Genomic DNA, 24,203 nt, shown 5'->3' with positions numbered 1-24,203 from the left:
CACACACACACACACAGGTGTTCTCATGCCTGCCCACACCATCACCTCAGTGAAGAGCATCTTGGTACAGTGCCTGCAGGGACATCCAGCACTGTCACTCTTGAGATATTTGGTTCACCAAGATGTTAGAACATGTTGTGTTCCCTAATCAGCATGGATGTTGACAGTGGTGTGTGTGTGTGTGTGTGTGTGTGTGTGTGTGTGTGTGTGTGTCAGACACTGAAAGGCGGGCTGTCGGAAACGCGGATTGAGAAGCGCATCGTTATCACGGGTGACTCTGACATTGACCATGACCAGGTGAGGGGCAGTCACTCAACCTCGGGCTTTTTGTACTGGGACTGTACTGGGAGGATTGAATAGGTTGAAGTGGGGCGGGTGTAGTCTGGTGAATCTGGTGTCTCAGAAATACCACCGCAGTCACAGTTCTCTCTCCAAGACAGACCCACACACCTATCAATTTGTATCTCCTCCCTCTCTCTCTCTCTCACTCACTCACTCACTCACTCACTCACTCACACACACACACACACACACACACACACACACACACACACACACTGTAGCTGTTGGCGTGGGAGTGTGTTTGCTATCAGTTCACTTGGACTTAGTTCATCTTGTTTGATTAATCTTTCATGATCTATCTGCCTGTGTGTGGGGCACGGTCAGGCACTGGCCCAGGCCATAAAGGAAGCCAAAGAGCAGCACCCAGACATGTCTGTGACGCGGGTGGTGGTGCACAAGGAGACAGATCTGGCCGAGGAAGATGAATAAAGCAGAGGAGGTAACGCCCTACCAACACACCCTGGCAACCAGTGCTGATGTTACCTGGATCTTTTCTCCTCTCATAATAGCTGCTCTCTGTGTGTCAGATTCAGTCAGGCCGCAACGTTGCGGTGTCCCAATCAGCTGTTCCGACGTAACAGTAACTCACCAGGGCAAAGGGGAGTCCGAAAGGTCCACAGGCAGTAGTTTGATCAGGACACTCTATCGTGCATATGTCCAGTGTGTGATGTCGTCAACTTGCTTGTTTGATACTTCTGTAGTTCTAGCCACCATCTCCACCTGAATCTGGGGTCAGCGGCATCCGAGCACTGAGCCAGTGCTGAAGAAGGAAGACACCACCACATTCTTCATCTTTAGGGTGCCCTGATGATCTATTGAGGGAGAGATGGGAGAAGCACTGTCCTGATCTAATGTGGGGGCTCTTAAACAGAGCTGAGACTTGTCAATATGGAGCTCGTACATAATGTGGTGATTTGGTCACATGGCTATTTAGAGTTACCAGCGGCATGACCATTTCGTGTTTCCATGGTAACAATCGGCAAAGTTGCCCGTTAATCAAACCAATTAGCTCGATGGATGTTATTAGCGAGCCGAAGTACCAAATGAATGAAAGGCATTTAGCAGTGCTGATCTTGACCACTGACGGGTGCCAGGACTGGCATGTGAGCCCTTCACCAACCAGCCGTCTTGTTCTCTCTTCCTGCTGCAGAGCTGGAGCCTGTGAGATTCTCTCACTTCGCTCGTGGAGACCGTCCCTCCATTCTCCCCGCGAGTGTCCGCCTCAGGTCGGAGGATGAGAGAAGACCTCCTCACCCAGACCGGAACGTCTGCGCCTCACATACCCGTATTTGGCATCTATCGTTCAAAACGCAGAACCACTTAGCTAACATGTATTGTGGCTTTTAATCGTCTTTTTTGCGTTTATCGTTGTTTTTTTGTTCCAGAATACCTTTTAATTGTTATGCAGCAATTGACATTCCTGGTCATACAGAAGGGTGAAGACGGGAGGAAATGTGCTTAAAAAGATGAATTTTACATTCTGCTCAGTTATGGGTGTTTTAATATGCCAGCTGATCGGTTTTAAAGGGGACTGGGAGAGTCTGGTTTGGGAGAAAAGGTGGGACTTATTTTAAGATATCAACTCTCATTGGTGTGTTTCTTAAGGGACCAGTGTTTGGGAAGGCACGGTGGGAATGTTCCCTACTCATGACCGTGCTAACCCTCCGCGTACGCAGTCTCTCACACACACACACACACACACACACACACACACACACACACACACACACACACACACACACACACACACACACACACACACACAGCACACACATTCCACCACGGAGAGGTGCACTTTGTCTACCTCTCGGGGGGGGCACTAAAACCAATTCACACCCTGGAATATTTCCTGACTGGCAGCTTTTCAGGACATGGTTTTGTCATTTTTCCTGCACAGCTTCCCAGCTTCAGCGAATGTTTCTTTTTTTCACCCCATGTTTCTGCATCGTCTTCTCTGTGATCTGATTATTTTAAATGTGATGGGTAGATGAGAGAGGTCTCTTTGCCCCTTTTAAAATATTTTTTCAAATTTTTTAATATATTTAGTTTTGTTTTATAATAAGGGACACGTGTAACGTGGATTCACCACCATGGAATCTTTCACATGTAAATGAGGCCGGTTTTTAGATTGGTTTCTCTCCCTCCCTCCCTCTACTGGACCCGTCACTCTTGCCCCTTTGGTTTAGTTGCTTGTATTGTGATTTCTGCCCCACTATTGAATACAAACTTCTGTCTGTGTAACACTTTGAAATAAACGTTTCTCTATTCTGGGTTTGTCTTTGACGTTTTTGAGACGTTATTTAACTTTGAGATTCAGTTCCGTTGCGAAGGTTCGTTTTGAGCATTAAGCCGGCATGCGTGTTACGTTGGCGTACTCCGCTCCCGTCACATGGGCAGACTGTAGTTTATTTAAAAATGAGAGATGCGCCAAGTCTACAAGGCCAAAATACAGCAGTCACTCATGAGACCGCAGACGAGAGCAAGAAATCTCGCCTGTGTTCCTAAGGTGCTCGGGTAATAATTGTGAGCCAAATATTTTTTTAAGGCTTGATGGAATTTGGATCAGCAGATGCAGAAGGCATTGCTGAGGCTCTTTTGAACAGTGTGATAAGTCATGACTGATGACGCCTCTCTAATCGAGTCGTGGGTTGGGTTTTGCTCTGATGCACATCCAGTCGTTTTGGTGAAGAAGGCTGCATTCATTTCCATGCTGAACAGCAGATTCCCATGTTTGATTGGCTGACAGTTTCCACGTCTGATTGGCTGGCTCTGCTTAAAACATAGACTTGAGCGAGCTGTTGGAGGTGCTGTTAAGCACTGCACTGTAAGTATTCGTTTTTCAATTTTTTTTCCTTCTTTTCTAATATTTTCTGTACCAACAGTCTGAGAGAGCAGAGAAGTGCAGTCTTAGGAATAGTAGTCATTCTGGTTGAAAAGATCAGTGGAGTCCTAGATTAGACAGGAGACCTCATCACAGAGACAGTGAAAGCCGTTTGGACAGTGCATGGTGCTCTGTGTTCTCAGCTGTGCAGCACTGAGGACCTGCTAATTTAGTTCTAAGTCTTTATAGTTCTCGTTTTTGTTGCCTTTACTAACCACTTATTGCATGTCTTGGTATTGTCTATCTCTTTTTTCTGGTTTTGTCTTTTCATGTATTTGCATATTACCTTCCCTTATCATTGTTATCCGTGCTAGAGGCCACTGAACCATCTCTCAGCTACCAGCTCATAACTGCACCCAAACAATGCCACATAAACTTCAGCTAAAATAAGCCTCTTCCTTTCCATGTCCAAAAGACATGGAATTATTCAAATTATTCACCAACAATGTCCATGACTGCATCAGATTCTCCCAAGAGCGTCACATGCATGCGCTACACTTTATCTGATTACAATGCACAAGCAATGTTTTGCTGATTTGTCCTAGCATGTCTCTCTCTAGTCCACAGAGGGTGGAGTTAAGACACAAGCCAGATGCAGGAAAGGAAGAACCAGGAGACACAATGACAGAAATGAGTAAAAGCCCTCCATGTATTAAATGACCAAATGTAGAACAGTGTAGCAATCACAGATGGAATATGCGTCAAATACCATATGTGCAATGGTTGAAAAAAATGCAAAAAAGATTTTTTTTTTTTCTTAAAGAAGTAAGCCAAAAACAATAATTTGCATAATACACACAGTAATTTTCTTCTTTCAATGATATGGGTATTTTGTGTTTTCATGTTATGGGGCTTCATGTATAATGTAGTCTTGCAGGACACCGTGTTCTGAGAAGTTTGTCACGAGGTGGAACAGGTTACATTATACACAACACCCTCAATGTTCAGGAGATGCCTCCAGTCCGCTCACGGAACCGAAAGGATTTGGGGGTTGTGACCTGTCATACTACAGTCGTCATAGCAACACCAGGTCTGTTTACGACACTACTACATTAGTTGGAGCACTTGGAGCTGTTGGGTCTATATGCTCCTGGATCTCCTCACACATGATCTACTGCCACCTCATGATTTACACAAGCGCTGGCCACAAAAATTTGGAAGTAGGTGGCTCTGAAAAACAGATTCATTGAGCTGCTGTAATGGCCAGTTTCACATGGCAGTAAAGCTCATTATGGGAAATTAAGAGGAGAAAGATTTTTTTTCAGCCTTGAATGATTTGAGGCTTAGATGAGAAAGCTACGCTATTTTAATCAGGTACACATACATTGTAAATTGTGTATGACTGACTACAATGTCATATAGTTCTGATTAAAAAAAGCAATGACTGATTGTACCTAAATACAGAAAATCAATATTATTTATAACAATTACCAAAATATGACCACCAATTAACAGAGTATTTGATTTGACAGCCTCAGAGGGGAAATGCACAGTAGTATTTAGTGCTTTAGTTTTGGATGGCTGCTGGAGTCTGGTTCAAGACTTTCATTTCCTGTAGCTGTCCCATAACACTGTTATACTCTTCCTGCCACACGGCGTCTGAGAGAGACGATGGATCAATCTCCAGGAACGCATAGGCATCCTTGGACTGTATTTTGAATATTTCAGCAGCTTTACCACAGGAACCACCAAAATTTGACCAAATCTGTAAAAGAGATACAAAAACCATTTGGACAACTGTTCTGACTTACATAATGAACAATAGATTCCACAATATACTTATCAAGCATTACTCTAATGTGCAGTGTTTTTGAATTTAAAAAAATGTCATTGTATATTGTAATTTTACTTTACTGTAACTGTTTCATATATCAGTTACCTCTGAAGCCTTTTGGATTGAATTCACAAATTCTTCTTTAAGTTCAGGTTCATCAACAAGATCTTCATTAACAAATGTCTTTTTCTGCATGACACCCAACATACTGTGCACCTTTTGCCAGAAGTTTTTGATCTGAATCAGAATGTTCTGGATTTTAGTCAGATATCGCTGGACCTCGTTCAGGTGGACAGGGCTGGGTATAGAGCCTGGTACACACAAACAGAAACACAGACTGCTTATTTAAACCAACAATGAGTACAGGACAGGAAAATTGTGCAGTGTTTTGCTATGGAAGTGTTTTCAGAGCTCTGTGTACTTTTGTATTCTTAAAAATAGATTGTTTACAGTCTCATTTACTAATGTACATGTGTGGAGATGAACTGGTCCAGTAACACTACACACAGAACCCATGAGCTTATTCAAAAAACTGTTAACAGACAGACAAGCATACATAACCAAAAACAGTCATCCAGCAGACATCACCCAATCATCACTCACCCTTGTCGATTTTTACTTTGGCCAGTTTCATCTGTAAGTCAATCTGCTGGACCTCAATGCTCCACTGTTGGTTCATCAGAGCCGTCTTTTGAGAGGTGAGCTGATTCAGCTGGTTTTCAAGAGCTTTGATTTTTGCAGCAGCAGCGGGGGATGTTGCGGCATAGTAAATGGACTTGACGATTGGCCCAATGAACGGCACAATCGCAGCGAAGATTCCGAGGCCTGAGCTTTTGCTTGTCACGTCCCTTACATAACTCTCAAGTTCCAGGTTTTTGGCATCTATCTTCCTTTTGGTGTCTTCAAGCTCGTTCCTAACTCCGGCAAGCTTTTCTTCAAGGGTCTTTATAGCTCCCTCCATTTCCTGAACTTCCTTGGAAAGCTGCTCAGACTTGGCCTCAGTGTTTGCCTTTTCAGTGATGATGTCACTGGTAGTTGTGGCCACGTCTCCGTTGTGTTGAACATAGCTAAATATTAAAAGTGTGAAAATAGTCAACATTCATTTACTTTGTGTGTCTGTAGGTTGAGAAGATTCCAGCTATTTGTTATCAGTCTATGTCACTGTGTCATTAAAGCTGCACTAGGTAACATTTGTTTGTTAAAATTGAAAGAAGTCACATTACTAAGCCAAGAGGAAAAACCTTCTGCTAAAATATAGTGTCTTTCTGCAAGTCACCCTATAAAGCATGAAATATTCATTCAGATTCAGAACTGTTGGATCAGATTTGGCAAGAGTTTTCTGAACCACATCAGATGTCTTTATGAATTAACGAATCACATGCACAGGATCAAAAACAAGGTCCAGCTCGATTGGCTGTTTCCCTGAGTAATGTTACAGGGGGCGTGGCTCACAGTTCTGATATACCTGTGCATGTGTACAGTGCTGAAAGTCAGTGAATTGAAGGATAGAGATACTGCCTCATATGGAGGCATCAGAACGGCAACCCCAGTCATCCTCTGCAGCATTACCCGCATGTGACTCCTACACATTGTGTTGACTTTTCAGGGGTGGCAACAGCCTGCAGGGGTTCAGGAATGTTTGTTTATTTTTGATTGCTGAACAGGTACATTATGTTGGTGGTTTGCTAGCTCGCAAGCAAACAAGCAATTTATTATTGATTTGGAATTTAATGTTATCTTGTGTATTGTACAGGGTAAATGTTAAGATGTTTTAACTATGTAGCCAATGTTAGCTGGCAAATTCGCTAATGTTATGATATAATCACTTTGCTGAGAGTGTCTTTTTTGTTTCAGAGTTTGTCCTCTTATGTCTGAACAAAGAAAGCCTTTAAACTCTCAGATTATTTCCAGTGCTACCATCTCTCTCATTTCATGTATGCAACGATAACTTTAAATGAAACTTGGCTAACATTTCACCTGTGCTACCAGGCTGTCGCGTACCTGCTGGATGATTACAAGAGTAAGTTAGATAATGCACTTACATCCTGACAGAGCATTCCAGAGAGATCTGATCAAATTCTCTGTGAACACTCCTTTAACATGAATACTCTCGCAATCATTAGATAAATTCACTTGGGGAAATGGAAGGCAGCACAACCCACTTTACAAAATGTTCATGATTCATGCGGTTGCATACTTCCACCAGAGTGGTCGCCAATTCTAAAAATCTACATAGTGCAGCTTTAAAGTACTACATATCAATCTTCACATCAGCACAGGCGTCACAGACACCAGAATAAAACTGAAATTGAAGAACTCTAAAAGCTAATAATTATTTAACTTTCAAACTATTAATCTGACATGCATTTCTCTACTAACAGAACAGCACTGCTTCACACCATTTCTATACATCATGGTGATCTAGGCTGCAAAAAATACATGTTGTTACCTTTGCACCATCTTGTCCACATCTGCAATAAGTTCACCAATCCAGGTTCTTGCTTTTTCCAGGTACCTTACCGCCAGTGTTGGTTTGTTTTTTTCAATAGCATGTATCAGCATTGGAAACAGTGATGAAACCAGGGTCTGACTGGTGCCCATACACTGTGGTGGAAGGAATAACATAAGATATGCAGAATGTAATTTAACATTTACCTCCCACCTTATATGACCTTTGCTGCTGCTGTTCCTCCATGTGATGGACATATTGGCTACAACCCAGTTACTGAGCTCATTAAGGATTCAGAGACATTTATGGTGATGTGATTACAAACATCTCGCCTCCTGCCTTTCAAATTGGTTCTGTGGTACTTGAGCAGGTCTGATTACTGAAGATCATCACAGTTTCTGTTCTGGAGCGTCAGTTACTGAGGCAGTAGAGTAGCAGCTTTTATTATGTCTCTCTTGTAAAACATTTTAACTTGATATGGACTGTGAAGCACTGAGGTGCATAGTTTATTAAAGTGGTGAAATAATTTGATCATACTGATTGGTTAAACCTTTTTCCTTAATGTACTCTAACACTGTGTGACCTTGTAGCTGTAGTAATTTTAACTCTTTGTCTAGATTGATCATATAAGAATAAATACACAGCAGATCACATCAATCTCCTAATAACATGAAGAATTTACACGGAACCATCAACCCCACCCGCCTCACCTAATAAGGTGGGGATTATCACCCCACCTTTTATGATAATCAGCCCCAATAGGAAGGAGTTTATAGACTTTTGACCAAGGCAGAGGGTCTGTCTCATCTTACACCACTCTTTCTCCTGAATTGTAAAAGCAGACTTCCAGCTAACAGAGAACATGCTCTGATTACATGCTCTTCAAATATAGAAACAGATGCTATTATGTTACACAACCTCTACTACTGAACATCTGTCATAATTGTGATCTTCATTTACTTTGTTTTTCTTCCATTGATAACACTTTTAAAATAAACTGTCAGTTTAAGGATTTTTATTTCAATCTGTAATTACATTTTTTTTTTCCCAAATGAGAAGGCCATAATTTTATTGAATGTGTCATTATGGCAATGAGAAAGTCCTTTTGAAATAATCAAATTTGTTCTATGGAACAAAAGAGATTGTACAAAATAAATCAATTGTACAAAATGGACAGTTTGATTCCCGAGTTCTGACTCTATTTTGTTATTCTGAAAATGTAGCGTTCTACTAATAAGAATGGTTTCAATTTGTAATATTTCTCTTCTAAGGCTAATGTTAATTATGGTTGCATGTAGTTTTGAATATCGCTTTATATTAATTTGCAAAATAATTTATCAACACATTTTCTAGAAAACTTTAAACTATCAGTTTGATATTTTTTTTTGCTATGTCTGATATTTTAAGGTGAAGTGTTGCTGTAAGTTCACTAGAATATCCAATCTGTCATTATAACTTTGGATTCCAGTGTTTTACTCAATACAGTCATTGATTGTTATTAATTCATTATAAATTATTTTCTTCCTGACAGACAGAAACGACCAGAGATCTCACCCTACACTGACACCATACCTTCAGCAGAAGAGCTTCAGAGGATCCAAAGAGAAGTTGTGTTTCCACAGCACGCTTCCTGAGGAGCCTCTCCAAGTTTGGAAACTTAGCCAGACACAGGTAGGAGATGTGGTACAGCAGGGATATCTGCTTAGAAGTTGGTAGAAGCTCCTCTGTGAATCCTGGACTCCATACGGAGTTGGTTGGCACAAGTTCTGTGAATCGGTTAAAACATTTGAATGAAACATGTGGTCAACCACCCATGCTGGTATAATGTCTAAAACGTCTCATGTCCTAAAGAATTGGAAAAAGTACAATCAATCACTCTGAAAAAAATAATAAATTAAAACTTGCCTTTGCTGTTAGCCATTGTATGTAAGACCAGGTAAGACTTGTATACAGTGTTATCCTATAATTCAGTAAAAGAGATTAGAATGAGATCATCAAACAGAACAACTGGACTATGTTTTGGTTCGTGAACCTAAAATAAAAAATGTGCAAATACTAAGAAGGGAACCTTACCTGTAACTCTTTGTACGTCTTGCTGGTTGAGTGTGTTGAGGTCTCACTGGAGAACCTTTATACCACGCACACCCCGCCTCTTGCACAGAAAGAAATTGCTGTCAAAGATCTGAGGAAATCCAAGACAAGGTGATGAAAGATAAAAAAAAAGGAAGTTTCTCTATAAAACTCTACTTTCTCCAAACTTCTTTACATTTGCATTACATTTCTGTACTTGGAAAAGGCACATCTTTGTCTGAATAGTTAACTGGAATGTTGATAATGCTCATATTGAATGACTGCATAATCAATGTTGTTGGGTAGGTGTGGTTCCTGGCTGAAGACATAAAGCCAAGGTAGAACTTTTTGGCTTAAGTGAAAAGCATTTTTTATTTTAATAATGTGTAATATTGTGTTATTTGCCTTTAGGTTAATATAGGAAATACACCAGAAATTTAATCCCCCTCCCCATAAAGTCCTGTGCATTATTTAAACAAAACCTTTTGCAGGCTTGCCACAATGACCTAGTTCAGATATCATATTGTTACAAAAGTGAGGAGGACCAGTCTAACTAGAAAATAGAGGCGACACCTTCTGCACCTCGTTTGTCAACAGGTTCGCTGGAAGACATGCTGAGGGATGCATTTCTTACATTTTTTCTATCAAGTCCTATAGATAATTCAAATATGAGGTTGTGCTGGACTGCCACAAACCGCCTATTTCAGATTTGTCACGTTATATATTTATTTGTTTATTTGCTTTGTTCTTAATAAATTTAATCCATTTAGTAAATATAATACAATCATCCACTTTGCACCATTGTAGATTCTATGACATTACTGACTTTCCACATTCAGCTGAAAATGGTCAATTGTGGAGTTTATATCTGTGTATCCCACAAACTCCTGAAGGACAAAGCCTTGTGTTTGAAGATGTTTACTATACAAAGACATCTACAGGACACTCATTCACTCATTCAGGACACTCATTAACACAGGACACAGGTCTTTTTATCTCATGGATATGCGTGGGAGGAATATGATGCAATTTAATTTATGTTTAAGGAGTGTTTGCCATTGCAACTTTTTCAGAATCACACAGTAAGATGGGAGTGATAAAATGGAACTGCGAATTTAATGCAACTTGTACAAAAACAGAATATCATAAATGATATCATGAAAGTAATAATGTGATGGCAAGAACAGCTCTTTGATCAGGAAATAGACTTGGCAGACGCTAAAAGTCTCTGTTAAAGTTCTTATCAGTTAAAGGTCTGAAGAAAACCAGAAGTTCTGAAAGAAGTTCTGAAGAAAGGCCACCTGGTCTTTGAAGTTTGATTAGTCTCAGATGCACTTGTTACTGTCACAGTGGCATCAAAAGAAACCATTTTGAACAGTTTTGCTTGTGCAGTTAGTGTTGCGCTGTTGAGCTGATGCAGGGGTTTCTCATGAGCAGGTCGTCTGAAGCACAAGAACAGTTTACGTTGTGCATTTTCTCAGGATTCTTTAACAATCAATCTGGTTTGGTCTTAAACTGGCTCTCTTTGTGCATAAATTCTGCTCTTCATTTAAAAATCAAAGTGTCTATTATGATTTCTACATAAATCCAAGGTAGAACTTTTTGCCATAAATGAAAAGCAATTTTTATTTTAATAATGTGTAATATTGTATTATTTGCCTTTAGGTTAATATAGGAAATACACCAGAAATTTAATCCCCCCTCCCCATAAAGTCCTGTGCATTATTTAAACAAAACCTTTTGCAGGCTTGCCACAATGACCTATTTCAGATATCATATTGTTACAAAAGTGAGGAGGACCAGTCTAACTAGAAAATAGAAGCGACACCTTCTGCACCTCGTGGGTCAACAGGTTCGCTGGAAGACATGCTGAGGGATGCATTTCTTACATTTTTTCTATCAAGTCCTATAGATAATTCAAATATGAAGTTGTGCTGGACTGCCACAAACCGCCTATTTCAGATTTGTCACGTTATATATTTATTTGTTTATTTGCTTCGTTCTTAATAAATTTAATCCATTTAGTAAATATAATACAATCATCCACTTTGCACCATTGTAGATTCTATGACATTATCGACTTTCCACATTCAGCTGAAAATGGTCAATTGTGAAGTTTATATCTGTGTATCCCACAAACTCCTGAAGGATAAAGCCTTGTGTCTGAAGATGTTTACTATACAAAGTCATATACAGGACACTCATTAACACAGGACACAGGTCTTTTTTTAAAAGAAACCATTTTGAACAGTTTTGCTTGTGCAGTTAGTGTTGGGCTGTCGAGCTGATGCAGGGGTTTCTCATGAGCAGGTCATCTGAAGCACAAGAACAGTTTACGATGTGCATTTTCTCAGGATTCTTTAACAATTAATCTGGTTTGGTCTTAAACTGGCTCTCTTTGTGCATAAATTCTGCTCTTCATTAAAAAATCAAAGTGTCTATTATGATTTCTACATTGCAACTATATTTCCTTGATTCATAGTGGGCAGTGAAGTCAGGCTAGTCTACCTTCTATAGGCCTAGTTAGCCTTAATGTCCAGGTGGCAGGTTAACTGTGAATAGCAGGGATGTATGCATTTCTCTTCTGGGGAAGAAAAGCACACCTCTGATGAAACAACATGTCTTTCCAGTGAACCTGATACAATCTAGATGCAGGTGAGAGTTTGCTCATTCTACTATCTAGTTATAACGGACATCCTCCCATCTGTAGAATCCATACATCACTCTGTAACTCATGACGCAACTCACCTGTCGAAACTAGATAGGACAAAGCTAAACTCCTGCTGAACCTGATCCAGACTAAGTAAGGAAGTAGTGGCGAAACAAGCAGGCCTTGTGATGGTGGATAAGATGCAGAAAACAGCAGTGCTAATAGATGTAAAGTACGACAGGTCAGGTAACCTAGTAAGGGATGGAATGTGGCCCTTTCATAGTGTTTAGATTAGTTTTTTGTTCTGTGTTTGTATTTCACATAAGTCCTATGTGAAATAGAATTAGAAACATTTCCGAAATGAAGGATACCACGCTACAAATATAATAGCACAGCGATACCTGGTGAAAATGGCAAACCCAAAGTAAACCGCTTGCTTGTTTAAAAACAACAGATCACAAAGATCTTCCACAGTGGGCACGGATGTTCTCTAAACTTCAAGAGATCGAATGTTTGTCTCATGGGCTTCCTAACAGAGAAACAAACACATTTTCTTACATCCATGTTAATACCATAAAAAACCCCAAATCTTTGACCTTAATATTGCAGAACACTGCATAATACTTAAATGTGAAAATTATTTCATTGGAATCAGTTTATTACTCTATTAGCTATGTCCTAAATTTTATTCTTTGACTGTTTACATTTATCTGACTCTTTTATCCAAAGCAACTTACAATTATATAAGAATACAACTTGAGCAATTGAGGGTCTTGCTCAGGGGCCCAACAGTGGTGGAGCTTGAACCAGCAACCTTCCAAGTTTCAAGTTTCAAGTTTCAAGTTTGGTTTATTTGTCACATACATAGTCATACACAGTACAACACGCAGTGAAATGGTGGAGAGTGCTCTGTCCAAACTGAGGAAGAGAACCAGGGGTGCATAGAGAAAAAAATATATATACAGATAAATATATATATTCTATGTATGTAAGAATTCTATGTATATTCCGATTACAAGTCAAGTACCATAACCACTGAGCTACCATTACCCACTGTTGTTGTTACTCAATCTAAATAACTCTTACAGTTTCGCTTATATTTATAGTTTTTTGGTCAGTTCTCATTGCCACTGAATACGTCTTATATCACAAAGGTGTCTTGTCATGTTTTATCAACTAACAGTTAAGTATGTGAACACAGAAACTTGTGGCAAGTTGAATTAAAGGACTCTTTGACTAACTTGATCAACACACTGTTTAAGTTTAAATTAAAAATAATAAAACCCTCTAAAATGAAACAAAAAGAAACATCTATATTTTCCAATGCCCAGCAGTATGTTTGACCTTTGACCCAGGAGATCTTGTAGTAACCAATGCAAAGCCATGAGAACACACACAGTGTGATCACTTTGTCAGGCTGCCCTACCCAACAGCTGCACCAAACAGGCTGACAACCGTATTACAGTCAGCATTTCATGAACAAAATTCCAACAACCTTGAGATTTCTTTTTGTACTTTGACTTCTCCCTACAATTTCCTTTCAGTGCTTAGGAGAAAAGTGTAAGCAACACACTGCTGCTGTTTCAGTGTTCAGTTTCCGATTCTATTTACTTAAAACACAAAGAGGACACGACCAGACTGCCGTTTGTTTCTCTGATGGGCTGATGAGTGGTACAGACTGACACGATTGTCCTCAAATTATATCCTAGCATGTCTCTCTCTAGTCCACAGAGGTTGGAGTTAAGACACAGGCCAGATGCATGAAAGGAAGAACCAGGAGACACAATGACAGAAATGAGTAAAAGCCCTCCATGTATTAAATGACCAAATGTAAAACAGTGTAGTATTTGGCCAAGCTGTTACTGCCATGTTAGTGCAGTTGTAGGCCAAAGGGCTGAATAAGGTTAAGCAAACACTAAATCTATTCAGGTCATCACAGGTTACTTACATGGAGTCCAAGGTTCACAACACACACACACACACACACACACACACAGAGTGAGAGAGAGCATTTCAGCTGTGGGATGAGCCATGTCAGAAACAGGAGACACAATGACAGAAATGAGTAAAAGCCCTCCATGTATTAAATGACCAAATGTAGAACAGTGTAGCAATCACAGATGGAATATGCATCAAATACCATATGTGCAATGGTGGAATACATTATATCATTTCACTGGATATTCTGAGAGACCGAATGTCCATTCATATGTACAATATGTTTTACTATTGTAGTTGCCTTCCTTAGATATAATTGTTGATATATAGGGTATTAAAATAATGTGTGGAATTCTTGATTTGGCAAGATTTGGGATAAACTGACTGTCCCACTAAATCTCTATACACTAAATAAATGTGGGTACATATAAACTAAAGGCTGATTAATTCAGGGAGTACTCTAATGAACTGACAGAACACATTTTATTGCAATTTGGCCAAGCTGTTACTGCCATGTTAGTGCAGTCTTGTAGGGCAAAGGGCTGAGTGAGGTTAACCAAACACTAAATCTATGCAGGTCATCACAGGTTACTCACATGGAGCCCAAAGTTCACAACACACACACACAGAGTGAGAGAGAACATTTCAGCTGTGGGATGAGCCATGTCATCGCTGGCTGTGCTCCTGAAACACGTACCGGCCTGGTTCCTCTGTGGTGGAGTTTTTCTACCTGTGACTCTTCTTTTTCTGCTGGTGATTGCTCACCTGAGATGGAAACTCCAGGAAGGTACCAAACGCAACACATCAACACTTATTCTAACGTGTGTGTGTGTGTGTGTGTGTGTGTGTGTGTGTGTGTGTGTGTGTGTGTGTGTGTGTGTGTATAGTAGTAGTAAGAGTAGTAGTAAGTCTGTACTTTTACCAAACTACTATGGGCGGAAAATGGCTTTAGTAATGACTAGCACAGCCTTGGCTAGGTGTCACCCAAGTGATTAAAACTGAATACAAGCTGTTTAATAGTCACCACGTGTCATATTGTAGGTTTGAATGTCCACAAATTAAAGATCTCGGTCTGCTTCAAGAGTCTTTAACTATGTTCTACTGAGAGAGAGAGAGAGAGAGAGAGAGAGAGAGAGAGAGAGAGAGAGAGAGAGATATGTAATGTATAGAAATTGTGTGTCCATGTCCATTTTTGTCTTAGTGGAGGTGGAGATGTCTGTACTTCAAGACCCACGTGAGGCAGCACACCAGCTGTTCTGCAGGCCCAGACACAGACCAGTGGAGAGGAAGCACCCCTGCCCCACTCACACACCCACGCAGAGGCCCAGACACAGACCAGTGGAGAGGAAGCACCCCTGCACCACTCACACACCCACGCAGAGGCCCAGACACAGACCAGTGGAGAGGAAGCACCCCTGTGCCACTCACACACCCACGCAGAGGCCCAGACACAGACCAGTGGAGAGGAAGCACCCCTGCACCACTCACACACCCCTGCCTCACTCACACACCCACGCAGAGGCCCAGACACAGACCAGTGTAGAGGAAGCACCCCTGCTCCACTCACACACCCACGCAGAGTTCTGGATCTGAGACGTGAGAGCAGCCTGCATTCCTGAGAATGGGAAGTTCTGGATCTGGATCGCCCCACAAATGAGTGACTGCATTGCACTTATTACATTATACCTACTTCAGTGTAAGTTACTTTTGGGTATGAAATACTATGAAGCCTATTTTGGTGTTTTAATGTTTGGTAGGCCATCCAAGGCTGATCTAAGCTTTCTAAGAGTTTATGAACAGATAGCAGTCAGAGGAGGATAGATTTAGTGTGTTTGGTTCCTCCCCCTTTGAATCTTGATGCCTCTCAAGGTTTCTTCCTCCTGCTCTAGGGAGTTTTTAATTGTCACTGTCACCCTTGGTTTGCTGACTGGGGGTTTGGACTTGGACATTTGTAAAGCTGCTTTGTGACATCTGTTGTAAAAAGTGCTATATAAATAAATTTGATTTAATAGTTAAGTGCAGGAAATGAAAAACATGATTTGACTGATGTGTTGTAATTCTTACTCAAAGTAACTCACAAACAAGGTAAAGTGTTCCACAGGTCTATATAATATGCACGAGAGAGAGAGCATGTGAAGCTAGGTGAAGTTAGCGCTCAGCGCGAGCACCTCTGAGACTGCTGCAAGTGCGCTCTCTGGTGGAGCAGCAGCAGAACTGCAGGGATTCCCCAGACCAGAGAAACAGGCTTTACTCAAAAACAGACGTGAGGTCCTTTTCTAAACTCTACAGGGATATAGAGTGGAAAAAGAAGGAGGAGTGGAGAAGAGCTGGGGGGGGGGGGGGGGGGGGGGGGAGGGAGAGAGAGAGAGAGAGAGAGAGAGAGAGACAGACAGACAGACAGACAGACACACACACAGACACAGAACACAACACACAAAGAGAGTGTGTGAAAGATGTGTGTGAATGAGAGAGAGGTAGGTGTACTTCCATCAGATAGAGCAAAGACCAAACTAAAAGACAAAGGTAAAGGATATTCAGACAAAGAGACTGTGTCTCTAACAGCCACTAGTGTAACGCTGATGTCCATGTGCAGTGAAAGCATACAGCTGTGAAGAAGTCCCAGTATGAGCCAGACACTAGGTTAGATTAGCAGGTCCCTCAAACATGCACGCGTTGTTTGAATATTCTGAATCTTCTGTAGCGCTGCACAGCTGAGAACACAGAGCACCACGCACTGTCCAGACGGCTTTCACTGTCTCTGTGATGAGGTCTCCTGTCTCATGTAGGACTCCACTGATCTTTTCAACCAGAATGACTCCGGATGGTGACTCTGTAATTCTTGTTAACGTTAACCTGCAATAAAGGATTGACCAGCAGTTCTCTTCTATTAATTCTGAAGTCTGCATCATCATTTTCTATTTGAATGATTAATTTTAAAACTAGCTGACTGGGGATTTAGGAACGACATTTATCGGTGGCCCGTACTACGGGAACTTTGTCTGTGGACCCACACTGTTATCAGCACAAACTGACAGATCACCTAAAAACTGCATTGTTCTGTGTGTGATGGCTGAAATTGACAGAAGCGCACGTTTTGAAGGTAAGATGATGCCTTTTAAAAGTTCTGCATAGTTGGAAATTTCAGACTTTTGTTCAGCGAGTTTTGTAGTGGTTGGGTCTCGGGATCATAGAAAGTGCGGACTGAGTGTTGGTGAATGAGAATAGATTGTTAACGTTATAAAAACAATTAAAAGGAGTAACAGTGCACAAAAATGAAAGTGAGACCTTATGCAAACTTAAATGATTGTGTGTGAAAAAAATCTGTATGACAAATAACTATGAAAAAGCCATCCTATAAAAATTTTAAAAAGTAATAGCAAACACCAGCTTGATAAAAAACACAACTATGAGATGAACAACTGCTCAGAGAGAGATACATACAAAAGAGCTCAGAGTAAAAAGGCAAAAGCACACAAAGAGATAAATGTTAAATGTAGTTGATTGGGTTTGTCTAAAGTGTTCACCTAAGTGTTTGTCGTTTTGTTTCTCTAAAGTGAAGTTAAAAGCGAATTAGGTCATCTAAACGGCTTAGAATTCGTGGTTTTGAAGAACATATGAAAAATACTTATGCATAGTAATTTATTGATTGAAACACTGGGAACTCAAACTCATATCAGACTTTGGCTATTGAGCGAGTGACATACCTTAAATAACGCGGAAAACCGCTTTTCTTCACTTGAGGAAAAAGAAAAGCTATTGCTACCAATGTTTAACTTGTTGTTATCTAGCCATTTATCATTAAGGGCAATATTAGGTTTGGAACTTTTGCCATGGGGGCAGGTGAACCGCTGCCAACTCCAGCAAACAGGTGATGAGCAAACAAATCCAACAAGGAGCAGAAAAAAGAGTTGACCTTTAATGACCTTATAAAATGCAAAAACATTTTGTGAGGCTGTGAGGCCGTAACAAGGAAAAAGAAGTACAAATGGCTAATGTAATGGAAGTTGTGAAAAAGTGAGCAGCAGCAAAACAAAGAGAAGCACAAATGGAAGGGGTTTTCAGTGTATTTTACAGAGCTTATCATTCATAAACAAACAATCATACTGGTGCAACTGTCTTCAGGAGTGATGCAAGCCAAAATAGCAAACAAAACCCACACTAATTAAATAAAATTACACACTAACTAATCATAACAACACAACTCCCTAACTCCCTAACACAAAAACAGAGACAAAACAAACGGCCAACAAAAATAGCAGTCACTCCCTACCACTAGTGTCCAACACCAAAATACCAAACAAACGATATTTACACAATCTATATATATGTATATATACACAACTGCCGAAGCAGGAAGGGCGAAGCCAAAGACGAAGTCCAAAAATGAGGAAACACTCACTCACTCACTCACTCATTCATTCATTCATTCACACACTCTCTCTCTCTCTCTCTCTCCTGGGAGGGGCCTTTAAATAGCCAACACAGTTGGTTGGGAAAGCCGGCAAGGAAAGGGGCGGAGTCTCAATCAGGGTGGAAATCCTGGCAGTGGATCTGGAGCACACACACACATCCATCTTTCCGTAACAAATATGTGACAGGAATTATGTGGAATCCATTCTAAATCCACTCTTATTCGTTATATAAGTCTAAACAGTGGTTTGAATGTTTTTTTATATCTTTTTTATAGATTTGGTCAGCTTTTGGTGGTTTCTGTTATAAAGTCGCTAAAATATTCACAATACAGTGAAAAGAGGCCTTCAGACTTCAGCAACCATCCAACACTAATACACTAAATGCTACTTTGCATTTCCCCTGTGAGGCTGTCAAATCAAATAAACTGTTAATTGGTGGTGGACATGATCAGTCAAGACATTAAAGTTTAACTTGGACACATGAAATTGACTAATGGTCAAAATAACAAAACAGTTACAGAAATTTCAGACCACAAATAATGCAAAGAAAACAAGCTCATAATCATTTATAAACAACACAGTACTAATATTTCAACTTAGGATGAGTCAACAAATCAATATTTGGTGGAATAACCCTGATTTTTAATCACAGCTTTCATGTGTCTTGGCATGCTTTCCACTAGTCTTTCACATTGCTGTTGGGTAACTTTATGCTACTCCTGGCACAGAAATTCCAGGAGCTCGGTTTTGTTTGATGGCTTGTGATCATCCTTCTTCCTCTTGATCACATTCCAGAGGTTTTCATTGGGGTTCAGGTCTGGAGATTGGGCTGGCCATGATAGGATCTTGATTTGGTGGTCTCTCATCCACACTTTGATTGGCCTGGCTGTGTGACATGGAGCATTGTCCTGTTGAAAAAAACAACCATTAGAGTTGGGGAACATTGTCAGAGCAGAAGGAAGCAAGTTTTCTTCCTGCACAGTTTTGTAAGTTGCTTGATTCATGCGTCCTTCACAAAGACAAAGCTGCCCGATTCCAGCCTGGCTGAAACACCTCCAGATCATCACCAATCCTGCACCAAATTTCACAGTGGGTGTGAGATACTCTGGCTTGTAGGCCTCTCCAGGTCTCCGTCTAACCATTACACGACCAGGTGTTGGATAAAGCTTAAAATTGCACTCATTGGAGAAGATGACCGTATTCCAGTCCTCTACGGTCCAGTCGTAATGGGCTTTTACTAACTTCAGTCTGGTTCTTCTTTGCTTCTCATTGATGAAGGGCTTTTTTCTAGCTTTGCACAACTTCAGCCCTGCCTCCAGAAACCTGTTTCGCACCGTCCTCGCTGTGCAATTCACCCCAGCTGTTGCATGCCATTTTTTGTAGGTCACTTGACATCATTAAGTGACATTTGAATGAGGTGGCGATCATCACAGTCGGTAGATAGTCGAGGCTGCAAGTGCGGGTTAGGAAAGTGTTCTATTCGGCGCGAACAGACACAGGAAAACAGCAGCGGTGCAGCAGTTAGTGATTCGGGTGTTTTCTTTTTAACGTGACCCGATCCCGGGGCTGGTATGGAGTCGAGTTTGTTTAAGGTGCTGATGTATTTGTTTTATAGGCAACTTGGGAGCAGCTTGCATCCTGAATGAAAGGAGGGCGGTGGGAAAAGTAAAAACGTTTTGAGCGGGTGAACGCAATTTTGGTAAAAATGGAGTATGATGTAATGTGTTTTGTTTGTTGATTTTGTGCTTACTTTGTCGTGATGTGGGATAATCTGTTGTGTATTTTGTGTGCAGGGAGCTGAGTCACGTTTTTGTTCCCACTATGAGTATTTCCTGATTCTGAGTTTTTCAGTAATGTAAGGTTTTATTGGGTGTGGTGTGGAAATATTTATCAGGAATTGTACTGATGAAGTGATTCATGTACGTGTGATGGTGACCACGTTAAAAGTCATTGAAGCCATTTGTGCTTAAACTCAGAACCAGATTTTCCACTCATTGTGTGTTTTAGTGTTATGGTTTTTAAATTGTATTAAACTTGTGTGACCTGGTACTGGTGGTGTTGCTGTTTTTTTTTTTAAAAAAAGGTGATACCTGTTGCACATACACAGATGGAATTTGCATAAAATACTGTTTAATGGTGGAACTCTCCCAAAAAGGCAACTTCTGTTCTTAAAGACTCAAGGTAATCTTTCACTGATATGGGTATTTTGTGTTATTTTCATGTTATGTGGCTTCATGTGACCTGTCATACTACAGTTGTCATAGCAACACCAGGTCTGTTTACAACACTACTACATTAGTTGGAGCACTTGGAGCTGTTGCGTCTATATGCTCCTGGATCTCCTCACACATGATCTACTGGATTTGGAAGTAGGTGGCTCTGAAAAACAGATTCATTGAGCTGCTGTAATGGCCAGTTTCACATGGCAGTAAAGTTCATTATGGGAAATTAAAAGAGGAGAAAGATTTTTTTTTTCAGCCTTGAATGATTTGAGGCTTAAATGAGAAAGCTACGCTATTTTAATCAGGTACACATACATTGTAAATTGTGTATGACTGACTACAAGGTCATATAGTTCTGATTAAAAAAGGAATGACTGATTGTACCTAAATACAGAAAATCAATATTATCTATAAAAATTACCAATATATGACCACCAATTAACAGAGTATTTGATTTGACAGCCTCAGAGGAGAAATGCACAGTAGTATTTAGTGCTTTAGTTTTGGATGGCTGCTGGAGTCTGGTTCAAGACTTTCATTTCCTGTAGCTGTCCCATAACACTGTTATACTCTTCCTGCCACACGGCGTCTGAGAGAGACGATGGATCAATCTCCAGGAACGCATAGGCATCCTTGGACTGTATTTTGAATATTTCAGCAGCTTTACCACAGGAACCACCAAAATTTGACCAAATCTGTAAAAGAGATACAAAAACCATTTGGACAACTGTTCTGACTTACATAATGAACAATAGATTCCACAATATACTTATCAAGCATTACTCTAATGTGCAGTGTTTTTGAATTTTAAAAAATGTCATTGTATATTGTAATTTTACTTTACTGTAACTGTTTCATATATCAGTTACCTCTGAAGCCTTTTGGATTGAATTCACAAATTCTTCTTTAAGTTCAGGTTCATCAACAAGATCTTCATTAACAAATGTCTTTTTCTGCATGACACCCAACATACTGTGCACCTTTTGCCAGAAGTTTTTGATCTGAATCAGAATGTTCTGGATTTTAGTCAGATATCGCTGGACCTCGTTCAGGTGGACAGGGCTGGGTATAGAGCCTGGTACACACAAACAGAAACACAGACTGCTTATTTAAACCAACAATGAGTACAGGACAGGAAAATTGTGCAGTGTTTTGCTATGGAAGTGTTTTCAGAGCTCTGTGTACTTTTGTATTCTTAAAAATAGATTGTTTACAGTCTCATTTACTAATGTACATGTGTGGAGATGAACTGGTCCAGTAACACTACACACAGAACCCATGAGCTTATTCAAAAAACTGTTAACAGACAGACAAGCATACATAACCAAAAACAGTCATCCAGCAGACATCACCCAATCATCACTCACCCTTGTCGATTTTTACTTTGGCCAGTTTCATCTGTAAGTCAATCTGCTGGACCTCAATGCTCCACTGTTGGTTCATCAGAGCCGTCTTTTGAGAGGTGAGCTGATTCAGCTGGTTTTCAAGAGCTTTGATTTTTGCAGCAGCAGCGGGGGATGTTGCGGCATCGTAAATGGACTTGACGATTGGCCCAATGAACGGCACAATCGCAGCGAAGATTCCGAGGCCTGAGCTTTTGCTTGTCACGTCCCTTACATAACTCTCAAGTTCCAGGTTTTTGGCATCTATCTTCCTTTTGGTGTCTTCAAGCTCGTTCCTAACTCCGGCAAGCTTTTCTTCAAGGGTCTTTATAGCTCCCTCCATTTCCTGAACTTCCTTGGAAAGCTGCTCAGACTTGGCCTCAGTGTTTGCCTTTTCAGTGATGATGTCACTGGTAGTTGTGGCCACGTCTCCGTTGTGTTGAACATAGCTAAATATTAAAAGTGTGAAAATAGTCAACATTCATTTACTTTGTGTGTCTGTAGGTTGAGAAGATTCCAGCTATTTGTTATCAGTCTATGTCACTGTGTCATTAAAGCTGCACTAGGTAACATTTGTTTGTTAAAATTGAAAGAAGTCACATTACTAAGCCAAGAGGAAAAACCTTCTGCTAAAATATAGTGTCTTTCTGCAAGTCACCCTATAAAGCATGAAATATTCATTCAGATTCAGAACTGTTGGATCAGATTTGGCAAGAGTTTTCTGAACCACATCAGATGTCTTTATGAATTAACATCACACGCACAGGATCAAAAACAAGGTCCAGCTCGATTGGCCGTTTCCCTGAGTAATGTTACAGGGGGCGTGGCTCACAGTTCTGATATACCTGTGCATGTGTACAGTGCTGAAAGTCAGTGAATTGAAGGATAGAGATACTGCCTCATATGGAGACATCAGAACGGCAACCCCAGTCATCCTCTGCAGCATTACCCGCATGTGACTCCTACACATTGTGTTGACTTTTCAGGGGTGGCAACAGCCTGCAGGGGTTCAGGAATGTTGGTTTATTTTTGATTGCTGAACAGGTACATTATGTTGGTGGTTTGCTAGCTAGCAAGCAAACAAGCAATTTATTATTGATTTGGAATTTAATGTTATCTTGTGTATTGTACAAGGTAAATGTTAAGCTGTTTTAGCTATGTAGCCAATGTTAGCTGGCAAATTCGCTAATGTTATGATATAATCACTTTGCTGACAGTGTCTTTTTTGTTTCAGAGTTTGTCCTCTTATGTCTGAACAAGGAAAGCCTTTAAACTCTCAGATTATTTCCAGTGCTACCATCTCTCTCATTTCATGTATGCAACGATAACTTTAAATGAAACTTGGCTAACATTTCACCTGTGCTACCAGGCTGTCGCGTACCTGCTGGATGATTACAAGAGTAAGTTAGATAATGCACTTACATCCTGACAGAGCATTCCAGAGAGATCTGATCAAATTCTCTGTGAACACTCCTTTAACATGAATGCTCTCGCAATCATCAGATAAATTCACTTGGGGAAATGGAAGGCAGCACAACCAACTTTACAAAATGTTCATGATTCATGCGGTTGCATACTTCCACCAGAGTGGTCGCCAATTCTAAAAATCTACATAGTGCAGCTTTAAAGTACTACATATCAATCTTCACATCAGCACAGGCGTCACAGACACCAGAATAAAACTGAAATTGAAGAACTCTAAAAGCTAATAATTATTTAACTTTCAAACTATTAATCTGACATGCATTTCTCTACTAACAGAACAGCACTGCTTCACACCATTTCTATACATCATGGTGATCTAGGCTGCAAAAAATACATGTTGTTACCTTTGCACCATCTTGTCCGCATCTGCAATAAGTTCATCAATCCAGGTTCTTGCTTTTTCCAGGTACTTTACTGCCAGTGTTGGTTTGTTTTTTTCAATAGCATGTATCAGCATTGGAAACAGTGATGAAACCAGGGTATGACTGGTGCCCATACACTGTGGTTGAAGGAATAACATAAGATATGCAGAATGTAATTTAGCATTTACCTCCCACCTTATATGACCTTTGCTGCTGCTGTTCCTCCATGTGATGGA

At 40.4% G+C, this 24,203-nt stretch overlaps 3 protein-coding genes across 24 annotated transcripts in view; 1 reads left to right on the top strand and 2 right to left on the bottom strand.

Annotated features, from left to right (window-relative positions):
* The window catches only part of epb41l2 (erythrocyte membrane protein band 4.1 like 2), a 45,771-nt gene extending 43,158 nt beyond the window's left edge, over positions 1–2,613 (top strand). For all 22 annotated transcript variants that reach the window (XM_035529074.1, XM_035529087.1, XM_035529070.1 and 19 more), the window contains 3 exons: positions 217–297; positions 667–781; positions 1,493–2,613. In XM_035529074.1, coding sequence (XP_035384967.1) covers positions 217–297; positions 667–771 — 186 coding nt within the window. In that variant the 3' untranslated portion in view covers positions 772–781; positions 1,493–2,613. The remainder of the gene's footprint in view (positions 1–216; positions 298–666; positions 782–1,492) is intronic.
* Positions 2,614–4,713: 2,100 nt separating this feature from the next.
* LOC118241930 lies at positions 4,714–9,565 on the bottom strand. Its single transcript, XM_035529493.1, has 7 exons — positions 9,520–9,565; positions 9,352–9,406; positions 9,019–9,212; positions 7,447–7,601; positions 5,601–6,064; positions 5,103–5,308; positions 4,714–4,928 (listed from the first exon to the last, which is right to left on the bottom strand). Exons 2-7 carry the CDS (start codon positions 9,365–9,367, stop codon positions 4,731–4,733), a joined length of 1,233 nt encoding a protein of 410 aa, XP_035385386.1. The 5' UTR covers positions 9,368–9,406; positions 9,520–9,565; the 3' UTR covers positions 4,714–4,730.
* Positions 9,566–20,933: 11,368 nt separating this feature from the next.
* On the bottom strand, positions 20,934–23,960 carry LOC118241851. Its single transcript, XM_035529159.1, has 4 exons — positions 23,950–23,960; positions 22,106–22,569; positions 21,608–21,813; positions 20,934–21,433 (listed from the first exon to the last, which is right to left on the bottom strand). The coding sequence occupies exons 1-4, from the start codon at positions 23,958–23,960 to the stop codon at positions 21,236–21,238; spliced, it is 879 nt and encodes a 292-aa protein (XP_035385052.1). The 3' UTR covers positions 20,934–21,235.
* Positions 23,961–24,203: the final 243 nt, after the last annotated feature.

This window comes from Electrophorus electricus, chromosome 8 (assembly GCF_013358815.1).
Source record: "Electrophorus electricus isolate fEleEle1 chromosome 8, fEleEle1.pri, whole genome shotgun sequence".
NCBI classification, from domain to species: Eukaryota; Metazoa; Chordata; class Actinopteri; order Gymnotiformes; family Gymnotidae; genus Electrophorus; species Electrophorus electricus.
Note: the sequence above shows the minus strand (reverse complement) of the source record. Positions and strands in the feature narration are given on the sequence as shown.